This window comes from Aethalodelphis obliquidens, unplaced genomic scaffold, assembly GCF_003676395.1.
Source record: "Aethalodelphis obliquidens isolate GAN/ISIS:26980383/991018 unplaced genomic scaffold, ASM367639v1 scaffold23, whole genome shotgun sequence".
NCBI classification, from domain to species: Eukaryota; Metazoa; Chordata; class Mammalia; order Artiodactyla; family Delphinidae; genus Aethalodelphis; species Aethalodelphis obliquidens.
In genome coordinates, this window is record NW_020837967.1 from 3,501,253 (window position 1) to 3,524,317 (window position 23,065).

Genomic DNA, 23,065 nt, shown 5'->3' on the forward strand with positions numbered 1-23,065 from the left:
GCATTTCAGGTTCATATCCCGGCTCGCTCTTCGACCCCTGAACCACTGACGTTCCCTCCTCCTTCATCTGCGAGCGAGCACCCCGGGAAGGCCCCAAGCACCTGCCTCCTCGGGCGCATCCTCCACCGGCGCTCGGAGCTACCGTTTCCTGCATCCTTCCAGGCCCGAGAGTCGATACCGGGACCATCGCTCTGCTCCAACGGGGCGGAGCTTCCTCATCGGCGCGCTCCGCACTCGGCTAGTGCTGCCTCCCCCCGGCGACCATCCAGCGGGAGGCGGAGCGAGTCCAAAATGGCGGCTCTCAGGCTGGCGCGCTCCGTGCTGCTGTGGCTTTGAGGTGGTCGCCGGGGGTCGGGGCGGACGATTTCCCCGCCGCGGGGGCCCTAGAGGATGAATCAGGGGCTCTTCTAAGGTTAGGCGGCGGGGGTGGAGAGAAGTGGCAGCAAGGACTGCGGTGGAGTCCACGGAGCGGGATGTGCGAGAGTTACTCCAGGTCGTTGTTGAGGGTCTCGGTGGCGCAGATCTGCCAGGCGCTGGGCTGGGACTCGGTACAACTGAGCGCCTGCCACCTCCTCACGGACGTGCTGCAGCGTTACCTGCAGCAGCTGGGACGGGGCTGCCACCGGTACTCTGAGCTGTGTGAGTACCGGGCTGGGTGCGGGAGGGCTGCCTCTGGCCAGTCACGGGTGACACCTCCGCGTTCCCCTTCGCTCTACCGGCGTCCAGGAGGTGTTGGTTCTTCTCCCCCACCCCGCGATTGGGTGTCTTCTCGGCCCCTGACGTCCCTCCGCTCCCACTGTCCCTGGAAACTCGAGTCATCCCTTTGGTCCCTCTTCGTCAGCCGCTAACTTATCCCGCCCGTAGCCCGAGCCCTGTCCCCGCTCCCAGCTCCACAGCCTCTGCCCTCCTCTGTGATCTGATCATCGGTCTTAATCATCGTCTGCTTTTGGCTGCGTGTAGAACCACCTCCAGAATGTCTTACAGCCTCTGTTACTTTGGTTCTTTTCCTCCCTTGCCCGCAAACTACTACAACTAGTTGTCACAGGCGCTCCGTCTACCGGCCGTTTCTTACAAGCCTGGCCATTCTTCAGCTCCTGACAACACATACTCGTTGACAGCTCTGGTCCGTTAGGGACACTGCCTCTTCTTTCTGTATGTGTTCGTTTCATAGACAGCATCTCTGCTTACTCCTTCCCAAGGCCGACTTTGTCGGTTTCACTTAGATTACCTGTGGCTTATGTCTCAGCCACCCATTGATTTCCTCCTCTTCTATATTTTTGTGTCAGTGGTTATCAAAGTGTGGTAGAGGGATCATCGGCAATTTACAAGGCTCCCCAGGTAATCTGGGCTACAGTACATGGTTTTTAAGCAAATGTCTGGTAGTATGTATAGCTGGTGGCATTTACTAAGTTGGAATATTTAGTAGAAGCAACACATCATCTCATTGATGGGAAGTCTGTGTGTGTGGAGGGGGAACTACCCCTCATTTAAGTTTTGGGGCATTATTTTTCAGGTGTTCAGCTGGAAAACTGGGTGAAGTGTTTTATAGGATATTTTTTGTTAAAGAGGTTGCTCCACTGAAAAGTTGAGACCCATGAATACACTTTACTTCTTAGGCCCCAAATTCCATTCCAGCGCCATAGTGCTGCCAGAATAATATGTTAATCTCTCCATCATGCAAATCTGGTTTTGTCATTCTTAAAAGTATTTCAGTTGGTTACAGGCTGAAAAATCTAAGCTCTCGAGCAGCACACACCTCCCTTTGTGAGCTAGTATTTTTCTTATCTTCTGCCATTCCGTCATTCTAAATCTGCAACCATGCTGAGCTACCTGCCTTTTCCGAAACACTTTAAGCCTCCGTTCCTGCATGCATGCTGTTTCCTAGTGTGTCCTTCGCCCCCTGGTCCACCAGTAGTACGACTTCTAGTTTGAAATTCACTTATCACTTGCTTTAGCAAACTCGTGATATCTGTTCTCATAATTCTGTGCATTTTTCTGCTATGTTATTGAACACCTTGCTTTATAATCATCTGTGTATATCTCTCACCCTCCCCTCTCCCCTCCCCAGGAGACAAATTTATTATATTTGTATTCTGTAACCTAGTACAGTGCCATAATAGAATAGGCACCCAGGAAATAGCTGTTGAATAAATAAGTGAACTGATAATCCACCACCATAGTAACTATTTAGTCATTTCATCTTTTGAGTTTTAAAAATGTGTATTTTTAGACAGCTTGATTTCATGGATACTTCTAATCTGAATTTGGAACTGTTGAGTAGCTCTCATTCATCTTGATCTTTAAAATACACCACCAGCACACCGCTGTCTGCTTTTGCTTCTCTTCCCTCCCTCCTCACTTCTGGTGCTTGAGTATACTGTTACAGCATACGTAGTCCAGGTTGTATTTTTGCTACCAAGTTTCCTAAATGAGGACAGATGTTCTGTACCTTTAGGTAATCAGAATAACCCTGAATACATAGTTACTGTTCCTGCCTAATACATGGTACCAGACAGGTGCTGGCACCCCAAGCAACCAGGTATTCTAGAGTCATCGGGTGATCCCTGTTTTGTGTTAATGTGAACCTCGATAATTAACCAATTTCTGTAATGATTTTCTTGCTTTTAGTGAGAATACGATGATCGGGTTCATTCTCCATTGTGGTTTGGTGACTTTTTGAAAATGCTAATTCCTGGTATACTTATTAGTCATAGACTTTTAAATATTCTTTTCTCTACACTATTGTTATTTTGAACCGGAGTTACTGTAACATCGGGTCACCACTATGCAATCTTGTATTCTGTTTCTTTATTTCCTTTGTCTTTCTGACACACGTTTATTGAGCACCACTTATGATCTGAGTTCTGTGCTACATGTCGGAGACATAGGCTTACTTAGACACAATCCCTGCCTGTAAGGTGTGTAAAAGGGTGTCGAAATGTCAGTAAAAACAAACTGATGGTATTTGTTCCTTTTTTTAAAAATGCTCTAAAATTAGGGCTTCCATGGTGGCGCAGTGGTTGAGAGTCCGCCTGCCGATGCAGGGGACACGGGTTCGTACCCCGGTCCGGGAAGATCCCACATGCCGCGGAGCGGCTGGGCCCGTGAGCCATGGCCGCTGAGCTTGCGCGTCCGGAGCCTGTGCTCCGCAACGGGAGAGGCCCGCGCACTGAAGAAGAAAAAAAAAAAAAAAAAAAATGCTCTAACATTAAAGCAAGTATCAGAAGTTACTATCAATTCAACAAATAATGCATTTGAAAATTTCCCTAAGGTAACGATTTGCCAAAGCATTCAGAGGCAGAAGTTTCTGTATGCATTGTATTATACATTAAATAATGTGTGTATACACTGAAAGCAGTGCACGGTATAGGTATAGGCAGGAAATGCAAAAGGAATGCGGTGAAGGAGAGACACATGCACACTCTAGGTTCCAGGGCAGGATTCACTGGAAAGATGAGATTTGAGTTGAGCCGTGAAGCAAGGTTGTATAATGTAGGGAGCATGCCAGGTAGAGAAAAGCATAACCTGAGATAACCAAGTGGGAGTAAGTGAGGTGGCCAGCTTGGCATATGTAACCAGTTCATTTGGAAGGTGCTAGAGGAAGATGTTAAATGGAGTGAGATCAGATTAGGGAGGGACTTAACAGAGAGAGAAATTACAACGTGGTAGGAAACACTGCATACTCTTACGGAGGGGGATTGTGTGATGAAAGTGATGCTTCAAGACAATTTTGCTGTCGGTTAAGTGCAAGAGAGGCGCTTAAGTGCAAGAGAGGCGGTTAAGTGCAAGAGAGGCGGTTAAGTGCAAGAGAGGCGCAAGGCGGGAGAACTTGAAACTAGGCTGAGACAGTGAGAGTAGGAAGAGAGAGAAAGGAAAAATTCTGAAAGCCGGTACCCAAAAGGGTGCAGGGGGAACACCAGAAGGTCTTGGGTTGAAATTGCAAAAATGTGGAAGAATTCAAGAGGACCACATTTTTAAGACTGAGAAAAGAATACTGCTTTTAATAAGAATCAAAGAGTTGAAATGCCTGTCATTAAAGGAAAGAATGAGTATTCATTTTATTTATCCTCTCTTTTTTCTACGTCAAAGAAGTAACCCATACTTGTATAAAAATTCAGACTACAAAATCTTTGAAGTTAGAAACGAGTCTCCTGCTTCAACTCTGCCCTTCCCCTGTTCTGCAGCTTTCAGCCCCATAAACTGTTACAGTTGGATGTATATCCTTCCAGAAGTTTCCTTGTGTGGGTGTGAGCAAACATGTGTCTCATTTTTATGAACTTTGGATGATTCTTTTCCATTTTACATCATGATTTAATTTCAGACAAACTGAGTTTGCCGTGATCATAGGAGATTGTAGTTAAAAAAATAAGCTATTTATTGGAAATCTGGAACTGGAATTTTCATAGAAGTTTTAAAAGATGTAGAGACCTTAAGTTCTGCTAAGGGCAGGCAGAGGAGAAACTTCCTTTTGTAAAGAGAATCTCACTATATCTAATGTTTTATCATTTTATCTCTACCCATTTTATACGGTGTCTTCTAAATACATTTAAATTTTACATGTAAATTACCTTTATGGTCTAAGCCCTTTCAGCAAATTTTCTTGGCTTTAAAAAATTGATTCAGTGGTATAATTCATTCAGCAAATGTTTATGGAGTGCCAACTATATGCCAACCGCTGTTGTAGTTTCCAGAGTTGTATCACTGAGCAGTAGAGAAAATGGAATGGACATTTACCTAGCTCAGCATTCTATCAATACTTATTTGATAAAATATAATAATAGTAATATTTATCGGGCATTTACTTTGTGTCAGCCACTGTTCCAGGTGCTGTTGACCATCTGCAAGTTACTTTTGACGTTAGTTCTGTGCTGGCTGATTGTTAGTATGAATTGTCTGTGGTGTTCTGGTTGGTTGTCAGATCATATTTAAAATTGACTTTCAGAGTCAACTTTCTAATATTTAAACAATATGATAGTTTATTGAAAATCTATTCAATTTTTTCCAGTGACTGGGTCTTAAGTATGTAGTATATTTGATTCTGAGCTGCATATTTACCTAATACTTTTTTCTTAATATTTTAAAAAATATTCATGGAATTTGCTTAAAATAATTTGCTTTGCTTTTGACTTTGTTTCAGATGGCCGGACAGACCCAATTTTGGATGATGTTGGTGAAGCTTTCCAACTTATGGGCGTTAGTCTTCATGAACTAGAAGACTATATCCACAACATTGAACCTGTCACTTTCCCACATCAAATTCCTTCATTTCCTGTTAGCAAGAACAACGTACTTCAGTTTCCTCAACCCGGAAGTAAAGATGCAGAGGAAAGAAAAGAATACATCCCTGATTACATGCCACCCATTGTGTCTTCTCAAGAAGGTCTGTGGGGTTTTTTGTTTCTCGCTCATATATTTGTAACTATTTTAACGGGTTTTTAATCTTCTTAGGTTTCCTAACTGAATTACATAAAAAGTTATGCTAACATATAAATTCTAGAAATGCAGTAAAAATATTATAATACTACTTACAAATTATTCTAACCTTTAAGCCAACAATCTTGCAGCGGGCCTCACCAGGCAGAGCCATGGAATCAAGGGTATGTCTGATGAGGCTTTGATTTCCTTTGTAAATTTTAAGTAGGGGAGAACAGAATGTGACCACAGAGAGAAGTCTGTCAAAGATGTATTATATGAGAATGGGATATTAAGTAAATGAGAAAGCCTTTGAAACATAAAGAGAATTGGGGTAGCTCTCCCCCTTCCCCCCTTATTATAAATGTGAGTTGGATAATACTGGAAACAGTGAGTGAGTGAACATTCACTAATATTATGCAGATTTATCTGTATTTTTTTTTTTTTTTTTGGCCATGCTGTGTGGCTTGTGGGATCTTAGTTCCCTGACCAAGGATTGAATCTGGGCCATCGGCAGTGAGAGCATGCTATCTGCATTTTTATGATGAGTAGAAATGTTTATGCTTGGTCATATCGAATTTTTATTGTAAAATAATACCTAATCAGGCACAGTAGTCAATCCATGCAGAGTTCCTTTTTTCCTGCATGATTTACATGTTAATCATTTAGGTTCACTATGATTCTAAAGTGATACATAGTAATTTGTGGTCTTTAACGCACGTACAGAATATTTTTTCTTGTTAAAAAATGGAAAAGCTGAAATTTCTTTATTTTTTAAAATTCTGAAGCCCTAGATGTGCTTCAGGATAATGCCAATGATGGCAGAAATAACTTTCTAACCTTTTTATTGATGTACAGTTCAGTGGTATTAAGTACATTCACATTGTTATGCTACCAACACCACTGTTCATCTCCAGAACTTTTTAACCTCCAACTCCAGAACTTTTTAACCTCCAACTCCAACTTTTTAACCTTTTTAACTTTGAGCCTTTAAACAATAACTCCTCATCCTCTTAGCCCCTGGCAGCCATCATTCTATTTTCTGTCTATGAATTTGACTACTCTAAGTACTTCATAAAAGTGGAATGTTACTTATCTTGTGTCTGGCTTACTTCATTTAGCATAATGTCTTCAAGATTCATCTGTGTTGTAGCAGGTGTCAGAATTTCTCTCCTCTTTAAGGCGGAATGATACCTCATTGTGCGTATTAAACCATATTTTGTTTATCTGTTCACTTGTTGATGGATACTTGGGTTGTTTCTACCTTTTGCGTGTTGCAAATAATACTGCTGTGAACGTTGCAAATACCTGATTCCCTGCTTTTCAGTTCTTTGGGGTCTATACTCAGAAGAGGAATTGCTGTATCATATGGTAATTCTATATTTAATTGTTTGAGGAACAGCTATACTGTTTCCACAGTGGCTGTACCATTTTTCCTTCACACCAGCAATTCCCGAGGGTCCCAGTTTCTTGTGGTTCATTTCTTCTAATCTCCAATTGCACTTTAATAGCATTTTGAAGTGTTACTTACTTGTTTCAGAGACTAGCTTTAGACATGAAAGAAGTTGTTTTACAATCTGTGTGTCAATGTTTCCTCATCTGAAAAACTGGATGAACACTGGCCCTAAGTTGTAGAGATTTATCCTGGGTTGGTGCGTGGCCATCAGACACTCTGGATCTCGGGGCAGCGGGCTCTCCTGAACAGGGCTGGTGCTGTAATCAAGTGTGCTGAGGTGAAGTGCTGTGTTCGTGCTTGGTGATAGGCACCATGGGTGTGGAAAGAACTCGCTGTAACCTTTTGGAAGGTTGTCATAGCTTTCTGGCTTGAGTCCCTTAGAAAAAGACTCTGCTTGACAGCTTAGCACTTTTCTGCTTAAAGTTCTTAGAGATTTAATCCTGACTGAAGGCAGCAATCAGTTTCACCGGTAAATGTGATACAAAGGGTGCCTTCAGTAAATGTTCTTGAACTCAATTCAAGTAAACGTTGTTTATAGAATCTTGCCTGTAGAGGTTCCTTGTTTCTCCTTTTCTGGCCTAATGGTACATGAACAGCAGGACTTGGAAATCGCCACATGCATCTCAGTCATCCCCAGCTTTCCTTAGTAGCTGCTAAAAATCTGTCTCCTCCCCACCTTTGAATTTATTTGTATTTGTAACCTTTATTACCTTGGAGGAAATCTTACTGTTTGTAGCTCCCTGTGTAAAGTCATTCTCTTTAAACCCCTCATTCCCCAATGTCAGTGGTTTTGATCTTAGAAACATATTTATTACAGCATCTCTAAGCATATATTTATTTACTTTAAAAATATAACAAATACGTTTCAATATTAAAATTATCAAAGGAGGGTTTCTTGGGCAGAGGCCTGGTAGTAGCTGTATTGAGAAGAACTCCATTTTCTCGTATAAACAGGTCATGACTGTCAGGTAGGCCTGGAATGTCCTTCTTTGCTGTTGTCATTGGATGTGATTTATTCAGCATCCTGGACCTCTTCATGAAAGTAGTGCTAAGTCAGTCCGTGATCTGTCCTCTTGTTCTTTAAGAATAGTCTTTGTATGGCTCTGAAATTTTTAGCTGAAAGGCCACTTAGAAGTACACAAAATTTGGAATTGTGCTAAGAAAACATGAATGGTAATCAAATGCTGGGGGGAAACTGAAGGCGTTACGTAGGAGGAAACTAAAGGAAAGGCACTGTATATAACTGGCACATCAGTGATCTCAGAAGGATATGAGTTTTATGTCAGTGGGTTAGACAGTGGTAATGGGTAATGGCCAAGACTTAGGTTCGTTATCAGTTGGCGTGTGATTCAGTCGGAACTACTATCTTCCCCATGTAGAAAGTTTTAGTCCATTTTCTCGGTGCGCTTTGGAGCTTTCTAAATCTGTTTTGTAGTTTTCATTTCATTCTGTCTCTTGTTGCACCTCCTGTTTAATAGTTACATTGTTTAATTTTTTTCTAGTCTTTTTGAAAATTTGAATCTATATTTGATTAATCTCAGTTCCTGGTTCACATACAGGTTCATCTCTGGTCCATGTATGGCCTGCATTTATTAATTTAGAGAGTTATTTAATTATTTTTAATAGTGTAATAAGCCCTAATGAACTCATTACTCAAAACCAAGGCTAGGATTTTGATTATAATCTACGCTTAACCCTTTTGTTTCATTTTTATGGCACAGTGAAATTCTCTCCAAGTGATACAGTTATCATGTTTAAATACTGCCAAGGAAATGTGACTGAGATAGTAGATTTTTGCTGGGTAGTGAAGGAAGTATGAAAAAGAATTCAGTGATTTTAGCTAGTGACTTCTGTCTGAAATTACAGTAGTATATTTTTCAGTTTCTCTTCTGGATTATTTGAAGCAAAACCTGAATCTTATTTCAAGTTTTCTTCAATAAAAATTATAAACATTTTAAGAGGAGAATTATGTAAGCCTTGACCACTTCTCTTTTCAGCTAACACTTAGGGATTTTCTAAGGAGCAGAGATATTGCTGATTCATACGATATGCATATGGTTCATAAGGATGTAATAATGATAGGCAGTACAATAAGATGCTTATCAAAAACTTTTCCCCTTATTCATGGAAAAGGACATAAAATACAGTCCTGTGGTTACCATTTTTTAATATAGCCACACAAGTCAACTTAATAAATCATTTACAACCTGACGTCTTTTTTTCCACAGGCACAGCATGTTAGAAAGTATCTAGTATTCTGGCTAGTGGTGCATAGTGTGGTACAGACGTGAACAGCTTTGATAATAACACCTGTTCACCAAGCTTTTTATTTTTTTATTTTCGTAAGAGCCACGGACACGGTCAGACTTTGGTCATAACATTTTGTTCGCAAACTACTGTCATGGGACTACCCTCTTATCAATCCTTTGACTTGGTTCTCGTCAAAAAAGCGTGTGAACGTCTTCTCCACGCACAGCAGTCTAAGTCGTCTGGTGGGGGTGGAAGCCTAGAAGGCCTGAAGGGGCAGCGGGCTGTAGTAGAAGAAGTTTGGACTTCATGGAGCTGTTCAGACGTGACTCAACTAGTTACTGAGTTTACAGTCTCACCAAGTCACTTTACTTTTCCGAACGTCATATCCATCATCCATAGGATAGGTATAATACCTGCCACGTGAGCGATAGTGAGGACTAAGTGAGAGATTTTGTAAGACATTTATATAGAATAGTACGGTGCTGAACGCATAGGACACGTAACAATGAATGTCCCATCTCTCTTCCTCTTTTTTTTTTAAAAAATAAATTTATCTGGGCTTCCCTGGTGGCGCAGTGGTTGAGAGTCCGCCTGCCGATGCAGGGGACACGGGTTTGTGTCACAGTCCGGGAGGATCCCACATGCCACAGAGCGGCTGGGCCCGTGAGCCATGGCCGCTGAGCCTGCACGTCCGGAGCCTGTGCTCCGCGGCAGGAGAGGCCACAGCAGTGAGAGGCCCGCGTACTGCAAAACAAAAACAAAAAATAAATAAATTTATTTATTTATTTATTTTGGGCTATGTTGGGTCTTTGTGGCTGTGCGCAGGCTTTCTGTAGTTGCAGTGAGTGGGGGCTACTCTTCGTTGCAGTGCGCAGCCTTGTCATTGTGGTGGCTTCTCTTGTTGCAGAGCATGGGCTCTAGGCATGTGGGCTTCAGTAGGTAGGTGTGGCACGGGGGCTCAGTAGTGTGGCACACAGGCTTAGTTGCTCCGCAGCATGTGGGATCTTCCCGAACCAGGGCTCGAACCTGTGTCCCCTGCGTTGGCAGGCGGATTCTTAACCACTGTGCCACCAGGGAAGTCCTGCTTCCTCACTCTTGAGGAAGTTCCTTTTCACTTGAAAGACAATATACATTTGTGAAGTGACTTGACAATAAGAGTAAATCTAAAACATTGTTAATCACATGCTTAGGGGCTGAGGGAACACAAACTTAACAGCTGGGCTAGGGTGCGTGCTTGATGGAAGAGCTCTCTGATTGTCAGCCCTGTGAAGATGGTGTGGGAGGAGATGAAGTAGAAGGCATTCCTGCCCGTTGTATCTGATTAAATGTTTACAAGTGAGACCTCTTTGAAGTATTTTATAAATGCACGTCTTGCGTAGACTATTACAGTTCTGATGGCCGGTACCCAGTGTGTTTCACCAAGAACATTCTCCCGCCAGCCTGTCATACGTATTTTCATAATCACAACAGTAACAAATTTTTCTTCCCTGTTTTGTTGTGCTGAGGAATGCGTGAAAAATAGCATTCTCTGCCAAAGTCATTGTTTGGTTCTCAGAGTGTGTTCAGTAGTGTTCAGGTGGTCTGTTGATCTGTCCATAATATTTGACAAAGAAAAAATAAATAGAAACCATTTACTCTGCTTTATTTATTGTAGAAACTTACCAACCTCAACCTAGCAAACTTGGTAAAGATACTGTGATGCTGCTACTTTTAGGGGTTTTATTCCTAAAATATTTTAAATTAACTTTATTTTTTAGAATAGTTTTAGGTTTACAGAAAAATTGAGAATATAGTACAGAGGGTGCCCTTATATCCTGTACCCAGTTTCCTGTAGTGTTAGTATGTTATATTTAGTATGGGATGTTTGTTATAGTTAATGAGCCAACGTCGATACATTATTATTAACTAAAGCCCATTATTTTTAGTTTTTACCTAATATCCTTTTTCTGTTCCAGGCTCCCATCCAGGATACTCATTACTTTAGTTGTCCTGTCTTAGGCTTCTGTTGGCTGTGACAGCTTCTCACTTTCCCTGTTTCTGATGACCTTGAGAATACTTTTGAGAAGTATTGGTCAGATACATTATAGATGCCCTTCTGTTGGAATTAGTCTGAGGCTTTTCTCATGATTGGACTGGAGTTATGAGTTTTGGGGGAGGAAGACCACAGCAGTAAAGTGCCATTTTCATCACATCGTATTAGGGGAACATCCTGTCAACGTGATTGATCAGTATTGATGTTGACCTTGGTCACCTGGCCGAGGTAGTGTTTCTCAGGTTTCTCCACTGTAAAGATACCCTCTTTCCTGCTTCCCACACTGTCATCTTTGGAAAGAATTCCTTACACGTAGCCCACAGTTAAGGAGCTGGGAGTTACACGCCCTCTCTTTGAAGGTGGAGTATTTCCACCTTCAAATTAAACTCTTCTCCAGAAACTATTTGAAATTCTTCTCAATTTGTCTCTTCTCCCCCAGGGCTTATATTATGAAGCTCTTTTATTTATTTGTTTGTTTGTTTGTTTATTAAATATTGTTTTATGTGTAGTTTTTAAAAAAATATTTATTTTTTATTATTATTTATATTTTATTTATTTCGCTGCGTTGGGTCTTCGTTGCTGTGCACGGATTTTCTCTGGTTGCAGCGAGCAGGGCTACTCTTCATTGTGGAGCTCTAGGCACCTGGGCTTCAGTAGTTGTGACACGGGGGCTCAGTAGCTGTGGCTCACGGGCCCTAGAGCGCAGGCTCAGTAGCTGTGGCTCACGGGCTTAGTTGCTCCGCAGCATGTGGAATCTTCTGGGCCAGGGATCGAACCCATGTCCCCTGCGTTGGCAGGCAGATTCTTAACCACTGCGCCACCAGGGAAGTTCTATTTATTTATTTGACTGCGCTGGATCTTACTTGCGGCACGCAGGGCTTTTGTGGCCACGTGCGGGATCTTAGTTTTGGTATGCGGTATCTAGTTCCTGACCAGTGATTGAACCCAGGTCCCCTGCATTGGGAGCATGGAGTCTTAACCACTGAACCACCAGGAAAGTCACTATGAAGCTCTTTTAAAAGATAAACATTTACAGGTTCAAAATAATTAACAAAAGTAACACAAGCATGTTGAAAAAAAAAGAAATATTGCCTCAGTATATTCAGTATAAAACGAAAGGTCCTCGTTATTTTCCCCGTACTCCCATTCACCATGAATAACATTGTTTAAAGTATGAATCCTTGGGCTTCCCTGGTGGCGCAGTGGTTGAGAGTTTGCCTGCCGATGCAGGGGACACGGGTTCGTGCCCCGGTCCGGGAAAATCCCACATGCCGCGGAGCGGCTGGGCCCGTGAGCCATGGCCGCTGAGCCTGTGCGTCCGGAGCCTGTGCTCCGCAATGGGAGAGGCCACAACAGTGAGAGGCCCGCGTACCGCAAAAAAAAAAAAAGTATGAATCCTTCTAGATCTTTTAATAGGAAGTGTTTTGACTCCTTAGACTCAAGGATATGTGTCTTTTTCAATCCCTACCATTTATTTCTCAAGCTACTGCCATCTGACTTCTCCCTCCATCCTTTTCTTGAAGCAGCTCTCACTGAGATCCCAAGTACTGCCTAATTGGTTGACTTAAAGGAACTTTTTATCCTTACTGATCTGTTTTTTTCTGGGCGGGGGGGTGGGTATAGCTTAGTGAATTATAAAGAAAATACCTTTTAACCATCTCCCAGTTCAATACATAAAACTTTACCAGCCACCCCAGAGCCCTCCATATGCCCAGCCCCTCTTCCCTCCCTCCAGTGTCCTCACTTTATAGCACATACTGCTTTTCTTTTCTTTATAGTTCTATCAATCAAACATGTATCTCTAGATACTTTAATTTCTTTACATAGCCCCTCTTTTTACTTTACATGTCTTTTAAAGTTTCTTTTAATCTACAGGTCCTCCCTGTAATTCCCTGCCCCCACCAAATCCCTTTTTTTCCTTACAGTGTATTCGTAGAGGAACCTGGGTGGCTGGACTTATAGTATTTCCCACAGTCTGGATTTTGCTGACTGTGTACTCATGGTGCAGCACAATGTGTTTCTTGGAAATTGGCAGCAAGAATCTGAGGATTGATCAGTACCTCTGGCAAGATAGATGCAGGGTCATTTTCCTTCATCAGGAGGCAAATAACGTCTGGTTTTCACTCTTTTTTTTCTTTGGCTGTGTTGAGTCTTCGTTGCTGCACACAGGCTTTCTCTAGTTGCAGCGAGTGGGGGCTACTCTTTGTTGTGGAGCTCGGGCTTCTCATTGCGGTGTCTTCTCTTGTTGCAGAGCATGGGCTCTAGGCGCGTGGACTTCAGCAGTTGTGGCACGCGGACTCAGTAGCTGTGACTCACGGGCTCTAGAGTGCAGGCTCAGTAGTTGTGGCGCAGGGGCTTAGTTGCTCCGTGGCATGTGGGATCTTCCCGGACCAGTGATCCATGTGGGATCTTGCCGGACCAGGGACCGAACCTGTGTGCCCTGCATTGGCAGGTGGATTCTTTTTTTTTTTAACATCTTTATTGGAGTATAATTGCTTTATAATGTTTGTTAGTTTCTGCTGTATAACAAAGTGACTCGGCTATACATATACATATATCCCCATATCCCCTCCCTCTTGTGTCTCCCTCCCACCCTCCCTATCCCACCTCTCTAGGTGGTCACCACCTAGAGGGATGGGATTAGCAGGCGGATTCTTAACCACTGTGCCACTAGGGAAGTCCCTGATTTTCACTCTTTTTGATACTAGGAGTTTCAGTGCTCAGTGCCTAGGTCTGTTCATTCGTTGGGGTCATAAGGTACTGATATTCTATCGTTTTATTTTTATCTCATTCTTTAATTGGAATAATTTTATAAAGAAATCCTTTCCCTCATCCACTATTTAGTTACTTAGTTCATACAACAAAAGCAGGATAAATGCTTGGTTCTTTCATTTTATCTCTCTTGTCTTTAAGATAATGAATTGGTTCCTTGTCATTCATAGGTGACTAATTTTTTTTTAATATATCACTATGAACTCATAGATTTAAAGATATTTGTTAGGTTTCTTTCATTACAATTCTTACCCTTATTGCAAACCAGATCTTCCCATCTTTTGGCCAGTGGAGGCTTCTTCAGTGTGGCTTCTGAATCCTTTTGACATGATGCTAGTGGTCTCTGATGGTGCCCTTGCTACCTGGTGTCTCACAATGTCCTAGCTCATCTTGTATATTCTTGTGTCACACTCGGAATCAGTCACTTTTCCAAGAAAGCCTTGGCTTCTTGGGAAATGGCATTTCCAGTTTACAATCTGGGCAGTTGGGGTACTTACTACAACTGGGTTGTCATTGTTTCTAGGCAATAACTAAATAAATATCTATATCATATATATACATACAGATGTGTGTGAATACATAGACAGTTAGACAGACAGATAATAGATAGGTGACCTCAGGAGTTTATACAGATATTTCCACTTCAAATTCATGACTCTGGGTGTTTTGCTTTTCATGTTATACCAGTAAATACTTTTGTCTCTAACAAGAATTCTGGTTCCCAGGGATAAAAAGAAGATGATAGAATTAGAACATTATCCATATCCTGGATTACACATACACTATTAAAACTGCCATTCATGATTCATGAAACAGGTAAAAATTTTGTTTTTGCTTATGCTATCCTATTACTCCTCACCCCCAGTTTTCTATGATTGTACCTTGTCAGACCATATAGCTGCTTTCTTGAGTTCTGTTACATCTTTTGAGTTTTCCTAATTTTATTTATGCTCTTTCATGTCTTCTAGACCATCTTCAAATAGAACATTACAGTTTTCATCTGTTTTTTGAGTATGTGTTTCTCGTGTACTTTCATTGTCTGTAGGGATGTTATTTTGGTATTTCATCTCCTTTTTCTTATAGAAATTGTGCAGGTGAATGTAGGTTTTCTGAACATCTGGAAGGAAGTTGAGGGTGGTTTTTCTAGCTTTACGTGCTCCCTCTTCTGCTGTTGCTGTGTAATGCGCAGACATAGCTTGCTTTCTGAGATTTTCTGTATCATTTTCTTCCAGCACTTGTATCTGGATCTTCTCTTTCCTTCTTGCCAGCTTGCTTTTCCTTTTCTGCTCGGCTATGACTCCAGGCCCAGCAAGTTTCTTCTCAGTGGGCTCTGTCCTGGGCAGAGGAGCCAAGGGTCAGGTTTGAAAGCTCGGGGGGCTTGACCCTTCCGCCCTCTACATCAATCCCCCCCCATCTCCGCTTCCCCTGCCCCTGGAAGTGGCCAGACCTTCCCAGCCTCAGCCCCTCCTCTCGTGTGGCCTGCCTGGCTGGCAGTCAGCACCTGCTGGGGTTTTAAGGCTCTCCTTCTTCAGGAGAATCTTCCTTCCGTCTCCCCGTTGCTTCTCACCGTTTGCCCTGGCAGATGGGTGGTACTCAGGGCTTGTGGCTCTTGGTGATTGGCCCTCACCCTCTGTGTTTTGGTGTCGAGGGGTGTACTTTGTCACCTCGTTATAGTAGTTGCTCTATTTTTATGTGGCAATTTGGGAAGATCCCCAAACTGCACTGCCACTGCAGCAGCTTTCTTGTAGGATTCCCTTTATTGGGCCTTCTTGCTACATTGGTCACTGTTGGGCACCCCTTGAAACTCCTTTTCTTCAGTGACATCGTCCTCTCTTAGTTCTTTTTATGTGACTAATTCACTCTCTGTGCTTCCCATGGGCTCATCTCCCGTGGCTCTTCTACCTCCAGAATGTTGATGCTCCCAAAATTGTATCCTTGACCTGCTGCTTCCCACACTGTACAGTGTTTCAGTGTGTGATCTTCTCTACTCTCCTGGTCTCACCTGTCATCTGGATACTGATGAGTCCCCAAATTGTCCCCTCATACCACACCTTTGAGATTCTATATCCAGGCGTCAGGCGGCCATTTCCACATTTCCCATAGGTGCTTCACATTGGCGCATCAAGGGCTACACACAGTATCTCCCCCTTGATGATCTGTGTTATCTGTTTCTGTTGGTGGCACCATCTGATACCCAGCCGCTCAAGCTAGACGTGTGAGTGTTGACTTTGGCCCCTCCGCTCACTCTGCTCCTTCAGTCCCATAACCAATTCTGCTAATTTTCTTTCCTAAAAATTTCTAAAACACTACCCCAAAATTCCCTTTGTTTAAACCTTTATCTCTCTCCTGAACTATCCTTATCTTCCACGATAAGCTGCTAAATAAAACTTAAGTCTATCCCATAGTGTCAAACACCTTATTGGCTCTCCACTGCTTACAGGTACAGTGCGTGCTCCTTGTTTCTCAAGGAAAACCAAAAATGTCTGTGGAGAGCAAGTTCCTTTTTTCATGCAAGATAATTATAGATTAAAATTTTTTTATGTAAATGTAATTTGATTTCCACTTGGGCCTCTTTTTTAAAAAAATATTATTATATTTAATTGAACATTTCCACTTTTTTTTTTAATGATTGCTTTTATTATTTATTTTTGGCTGCATTGGGTCTTCGTTGCTGCGCGTGGGCTTTCTCTAATTGCGGCGAGCAGGGGCTACTCTTCTTTGCAGTGTGCGGGCTTCTCATTGTGGTGGCTTCTCTTGTTGCGGACCATGGGCTCTAGGCGCGCGGGCTTCAGTAGTTGCAGCACACGGGCTCAGTAGTTGTGGCTCGTGAGCTCTAGAGCGCAGGCTCAGTAGTTGTGGCGCACGGGCTTAGTTGCTCCGCGGCATATGGGATCTTCCCTGGACCAGGGCTTGAACCCATGTCCCCTGCATTAGCAGGCAGATTCTTAACCACTGCATCACCAGGGAAGTCCCTAATTTAAAAAAAAAATTTTTTTTGTTTTAAATTTTGGCTGCACTGGGTCAAGATAAATGTAGCTTTAATCATTCTAAAGAAAAGATGTTTATTCTTCCAACTTAGATTACTTACTAACTGAATAGAAGAGTGCTAATGAGGAAATTTGCACTGCTTTTAAGTCACTAAAATATCAATATTTGTTTATTTGAAAGTAGACATATAAAAGCTTGGCATCACATGGCAAATTTATAAATATTATTTCATTTAATCTTGAAACAACCCTAAGGGCAGATGCTGTTATCACTCCCACTTTACAGAGGAGAAATGAAAGTTCCAAAAAAAAATGTTTCAGTTACCTTGCCTTGCATTACATGGTGCATTGGGAGCAGGGCTGGATTCGGGTTTTGGTGATTCCGTTCAGTGCTGCGTGCGTGGATGCCCAGTGTCAAGTCCTACACGGGGAAGTGGGATTGACAGTAGAGAGGAGAATAAGGCGTCCCCTCTCCCCACTCTTGGGCTTTCCTTCTGTGGTTGTTGGAAATCTCAGCCTGGGCAGGCCTTCCTGAGTGGAGCAGTACCATCATCAAGCCCGTCTTCTCAGCGGACGGGCTTGTGGAAAGCGTCCTGGCCCCAAGTCCAGCCCAGTGGCCAGCCCTGCACTGGACCCTCTCAGGGTCTCGCCTCCTAACGTCCCAGGGCTGGGGTGCGAAGGTCTGGGCAAAGTTTATTCTGTGTATCCTAGGTGGTTACCTGGAGGCATCGTGTTGTTTTTCTTAATCCTACAGCGTCTGAGCCTAAAGGTTACATCTGAAGTGATAATGAAGGGTTGATATGTGCTGACTTGTCTACGATGTTAAGGACAAATTTCTGAGCGTGAACCTATAGGGTCCTCATGATGAGACTTCTGTCTGCATTTTCATATTAGTTTCATGCCCCTCATTGCTTCAGGCTTTAATCTCCAGAATCATTAACTTGCTTATGTTTCCCCAAATGAACCATGCACCTCCATATCTTTGCTCAGGTTCATCTGGAGTCCCCTCCTCAGCCGGGCTCCTTTAGGCGCCATGTAATGTGCGTCTCCATCATCACCCTCAGTACGTCTTGTTCTAATGATTGGTTTTGTCTCCAGAACTTACACTGGTCTTGCTTCCTCTGCACTCTCTCTCCACTCCTCCTTTTGTACAAAACCTAAAGCCCTTTTACTGTACCTAAGTGGTCAGTTCAAGACACAGAGAAAGGTACTGACCGCTGTCCTTAGGGCAGTTTGTTCAGAACGCTGGGGAAGCTGTTTCAGAAAGTAGCTTGTCCAGAGTAATACAGCTGCTGAGTGACAGAGCTGGCCCTCGAGGCCCAGCATTGGTCTTAGCCCAGTCTCCTTTGCATCACTCATCACCCTGCTGTTATTCTCCAAGTCCAGGTTGAAACAGAGCAGGGTTTATCCTTGGGCTCTTCCAGTGTTCTTCTTTTCCTTTCAGATTGACTCCTTCAGTGCAGTTACTTAAAAAAAAAAAAAAAAATCACATTTGGTAACATCTTATTTGATTCTTTCACTTGTGTGAATTTTTGCTTATTATTATTGTCCTTTGATATGGATTTTTACCTACAGCGTAAGTTTTTAAATTAGGTTTTTTAAAAATATGGGTATCTTTTGCTTTGCATTCAGACTAGCAGAATCAGCCCTTAAGTAGAGGTGTATACATTTCACAATGGACAGTAAAAGTACCAGCACATGCTGATACGATAGACCACAGTTTATAGTGGACCCGGCCAAAATTCTCTTCCTTGTTGAAATTTTTTCCCTTTAATTTGTGTGGATTTATAAAAATCAGAGCACACTTCCAGTGTTATAATAAGTAGTTTGTATGTTTCTAAATCAACAGAGTAATATCAAAGGCCTTAGAAAAGTTAAGCATTTTGATATTTTACATACTACAACCACCAAATTTGTCTGTTTCTCCCTTCTAGGCATCCATGACAGAAAAAAATATTTTGTCCGTTTTTTATCAAATTTTAAAAATTTCAGAAGTTTAACATTTCTAATATCCACAGTTAGATTTCTTGGATTAAATTTCCCGTGTGTGTGTGCGTGTGTGTGTGTGTGTGTGTGTGTGTGTATGTGTGTGTGCGCGCGCGCGCGTGCGTGTAGGGAGGGAGGTTGAGCAGAGTAGGGAGATAGTTGTTACACAGCTGACTTGGGTTAAGACCCCAACATTAGTGTTTTTATTGTAGTTAGGGTTTATTCTATCTTGCTTTGCTGAATTTGAATCGTATCTGGGACAGTGCAGTAATTGCATTTTATTTAACTAATTATCTGCTATGGCTACATAGAGATTTTCTGTTTCAGAGAGAATAATATCAAGTTATTTGCTTCAATTTAAAGCGGTTATATATTTATCCTGTACCATCGGTGCTAAAGGCAAATTCAGAATCATTTTTTCATTTACTCATCAAATAGCTATGGAGAGCCTACTGTCAGCCCGGCATGCTGCTTATTTCTGGAGATACAGGGGCGAACGAAAATAGAAAGCGCCAACTCTGCCTTCCTAGAGCTTCTAATCTATAGGAAAGAAGAAAGGTTAGACTAATATTTATAGATGATTCAAATTATTTGAGATATTTACTTAGTGTTCTGTAAGGATGAGGGACTCGATGGCGGTTAAGTGGCCGGCATAAGATGATTCCATGAGTAAATTCTCATGGTGAGGAGGAGGATGGCCTCGAGAGAGAAGACCTGGAAAAGAGCCTGGGTGCAACTTAGTGTGGCCATGCAAGGGGGAACTGATGGGGCCTGAATTCTGACTGTGGTGAAGCGATCAGAGGAAGGACCGGATTGGAGAGGTGCTGAGTGGACAGGATTGGGTGGTAGATAAATTATAGAGAGTGTGTTAGAGAGAGGAGCGGGGCTCCATGCTGGGGAGGCTGGGTGGTAATCTCAGCATCTAGGTGTCCTGATCTTAAACACATTGGCCTGATCTGGGGATTAACCTTAGAATGGACTTTCTATCCCTCAGGCAATGCTCCAGCATAACCTATATTTATTTTTTAAAAAGAGGAATCAGATGGAGTTCAAGATTAAATAATCCGGCATGAACCTGGGATGCCGAGCAGACTATGTTGTTTGTTAAGGGCAACAGATGCACTTGCTTTAAAAAAAAAGGCCGGGTTTGCATATTGTTATCAATTGTCATTTTTACTAGTTTAATTTTAGGGCACCTGCTTTGTGCCAGGCCCTGTGCTCCATGTTGGGGGTGCAAAGGCTCTCCTTTCATTGACCTCATGGTGTAATGAGGATTTTTGAAGATGGCCCTGTTTGTCGTTGTAGGATACTGAATTAATATGCTTTGAGATTTTAGAACAGAAACTGTTCAAAAACACCTCACGTTAGTTTTGTTACTAAAAGATTAAATATCAACCTTCAGTTTATTAGTTTAGGGCTTAAAGTTATAGATAACGCTCGTGCTGTGATGCCTGTTTTTTGCTGTAGTCATGTGGTGTTTGACTGCCAAAAATTCTAGCTTGGTATTTCATTGGGGTTTGATGATTTAAAGCCTTTCTTTTTTTTTTTTGCTTTCCCACAATATTGTTATGTCTGCTCTTTCCTCTCCTAAGCCTCAGTTCCCACATTTGTAGAATGGAAATAGTAGCCTCCATAGGGTTGTTATTATAAGTGAATGAGGGAATTAACCGGTGGTCCAGTGGTTAGGACTCTATGCTTTCACTGCCATGGGCCCGGATTCAATCCCTGGTTGGGGAACTAAGATCCCACAAGCCACGTGGCGTGGCTGGAGAAAAAAAAAGTGAATGAGATTAATATCATCTATTATTGTAAGTCTTCAACTTGGTCTTTGAGAGCAGGACCACATTTACAGTTTGTTCCTGAAAATCTCAGCACCAAGTATGATGGTTGTCATACCATTATATCCTGAAGAAACACTTACAGTACTGTAAATGTACACGTTGGTAATAACACCCAGTCTAATTCTTTCTGATGTGAACATTCTCGTGGTGTGTGAAGTGCTCGGCACAGAGTAGGTTCTCATCTGCTGGGGTATTTTACTGCCTTCTGGTTGACGGACTGTCCTGCCTTTCCTGTGTGAGCTGCACTGCCAGCCAGCTCAGGTCCACAGACTCACACCTGAAGACCACAGCATCACTCAGAATGTTACCTCGCTGGTTGGCTTTGAGAGAAATAGATTGAAGATGTGTGTGAATGTGCAAGTTGTTTGGGCCAGATCTTTGCAGCTATCGTTTATATTTCTGCATGTCTCTTTCATTGTTTTTTGGTGATAGACTTTAATTTTACTGATCCACTTTCAATAACTTGTAATCAACTTTTTCTAACCCTTAGACATATTTAAGAATTTTATTTTACATAATACTTAAAGGTAGCTATTTGCATCTAATTTTACCACAGAAAAGAAGCAATACTTGCAATACTTTCTTTTTCTTTGTTGTGAGCCTTGTGATGTTACGTTACAGTGTTGATTAATTGTTGATGGTTTGTGCTAATACACTGCCATGTGCACAATTAACGCATTGATTGATTGTTTTTCCTGCATGTAATCAGACTTGGTTTAAAGTTATTATTCATTTTTATCAGGTATTATGTAGTAAAAATGTAATGTTTAAAATATGCTGCTAGTTCATAATGTTTAATTATCCACTTTATCCTTGCTGGAGACTTCAAATTCTGCAGTCTAAATAGGAATATTGATTTCTTTTTTTACTGTGGAAGGGATTACAGTTCAGTAGGTGGCACTCTTTCCTTTTCTGTTAGTGTTAATATCCAATCAAATGCCAAGAAAAGTTTTTAAAGTCTTAAGAAAAAGCATACAACTTAACCATAGATGGCTTGTTTTAGAAAGAAAAACAGCAACATTGTTAATAATTTAGTGTCTCTGGAACTTTGCTAGAGCAGTTACATAGGAATATATTTAAAATTTATTTTCCTTAAGGAAACTTTTGCATCTAGACAAGAATTTGCTTTATCATTTAGCAAAGGCCTATGTTATCCTTTCTGAAACTCTAGATTTTCTTTTCAAAAATTTGAAATTATTATCCATGAGTATCTACTTTTCCCTGCATGTTTTGATTTTTAAACATTATCTTCAAAGTCCCATTAGAAAATACTTTAAAAATGAACACTTTTTCCCCACTCTGACATAACAGTCTTCCTTATTTCTCAGTGTGCCCATCCCTTTTTCATTTATGAAGAGAATTTTTGGTTAATTGACATAGTTAATACAATTTTTAAACCCTTTTTAATTCAACAGTATTTATATTCTGCTTTTTAAAAAATAAATTTATTTATTTATTCATGTATTTAATTTTTGGCTGCATTGGGTCTTCGCTGCTGCACGCGGGCTTTCTCTAGTTGTGGTGAGCGGGGGCTACTCTTTGTTGCAGTGCGCGGGCTTCTCACTGCCGTGGCTTCTCTTGTTGTGGAGCACGGGCTCTAGGCGCACGGGCTTCAGCAGTTGTGGCTCGCGGGCTCTAGAGCAGAGGCTCAGTAGTTGTGGCACACGGGCTTAGTTGCATGTGGGATCTTCCCGGACCAGGGCTCGAACCCATGTCCCCTGCATTGGCAGGCGGATTCTTAACCACTGTGCCACCAGGGAAGCCCCTATATTCTGCTTTTTTAACTTAACATTTTTGTCACCTCTTTTCCTTGTTCCTGTGTATTTTATATTTACTCTTTTTTAAAGAATGTATCATAATTTACATAGCCATTGTCTTATTTTTAGAGACTTTTAATGTTTTTCAGTATTACAATGTTGCATCGAGTATCTTTGTGCACATTTTTCTTTTATATTATTTCTTTATGATAAATTCCCAGGGTAGGAGTTTTTAGGTCAAAGGTATAAACACATGTATGGTTTTTGACATGTATTACACATTGCTTTTCAAAAGAATTGTATCATTTTGCGATGCCATAATAAATTTGTGATTATACCAATATCCTAGAAGTCTCACTGGAATTGAATTTCAAAGTATATATTTACAAACTTAGATTAAATACATTTGAGGGCTTCCCTGGTGGCGCAGGGGTTGAGAGTCCGCCTGCCGATGCAGGGGACACGGGTTCGTGCCCCTGTCTGGGAGGATCCCACGTGCCGCGGAGCGGCTGGGCCCGTGAGCCATGGCCACTGAGCCTGCGCGTCCGGAGCCTGTGCTCCGCAACAGGAGA

The 23,065-nt window shown here is 41.9% G+C and overlaps 1 protein-coding gene across 1 annotated transcript in view; it reads left to right on the forward strand.

The window, feature by feature from the left end:
* Positions 1-271: 271 nt before the first annotated feature.
* The window catches only part of TAF3 (TATA-box binding protein associated factor 3), a 151,602-nt gene continuing 128,808 nt past the window's right edge, over positions 272-23,065 (forward strand). The window contains exons 1-2 of the mRNA XM_027121586.1: positions 272-639; positions 5,138-5,380. Of these exons, the coding sequence (XP_026977387.1) occupies positions 474-639; positions 5,138-5,380 (409 nt within the window). The 5' untranslated portion in view covers positions 272-473. The remainder of the gene's footprint in view (positions 640-5,137; positions 5,381-23,065) is intronic.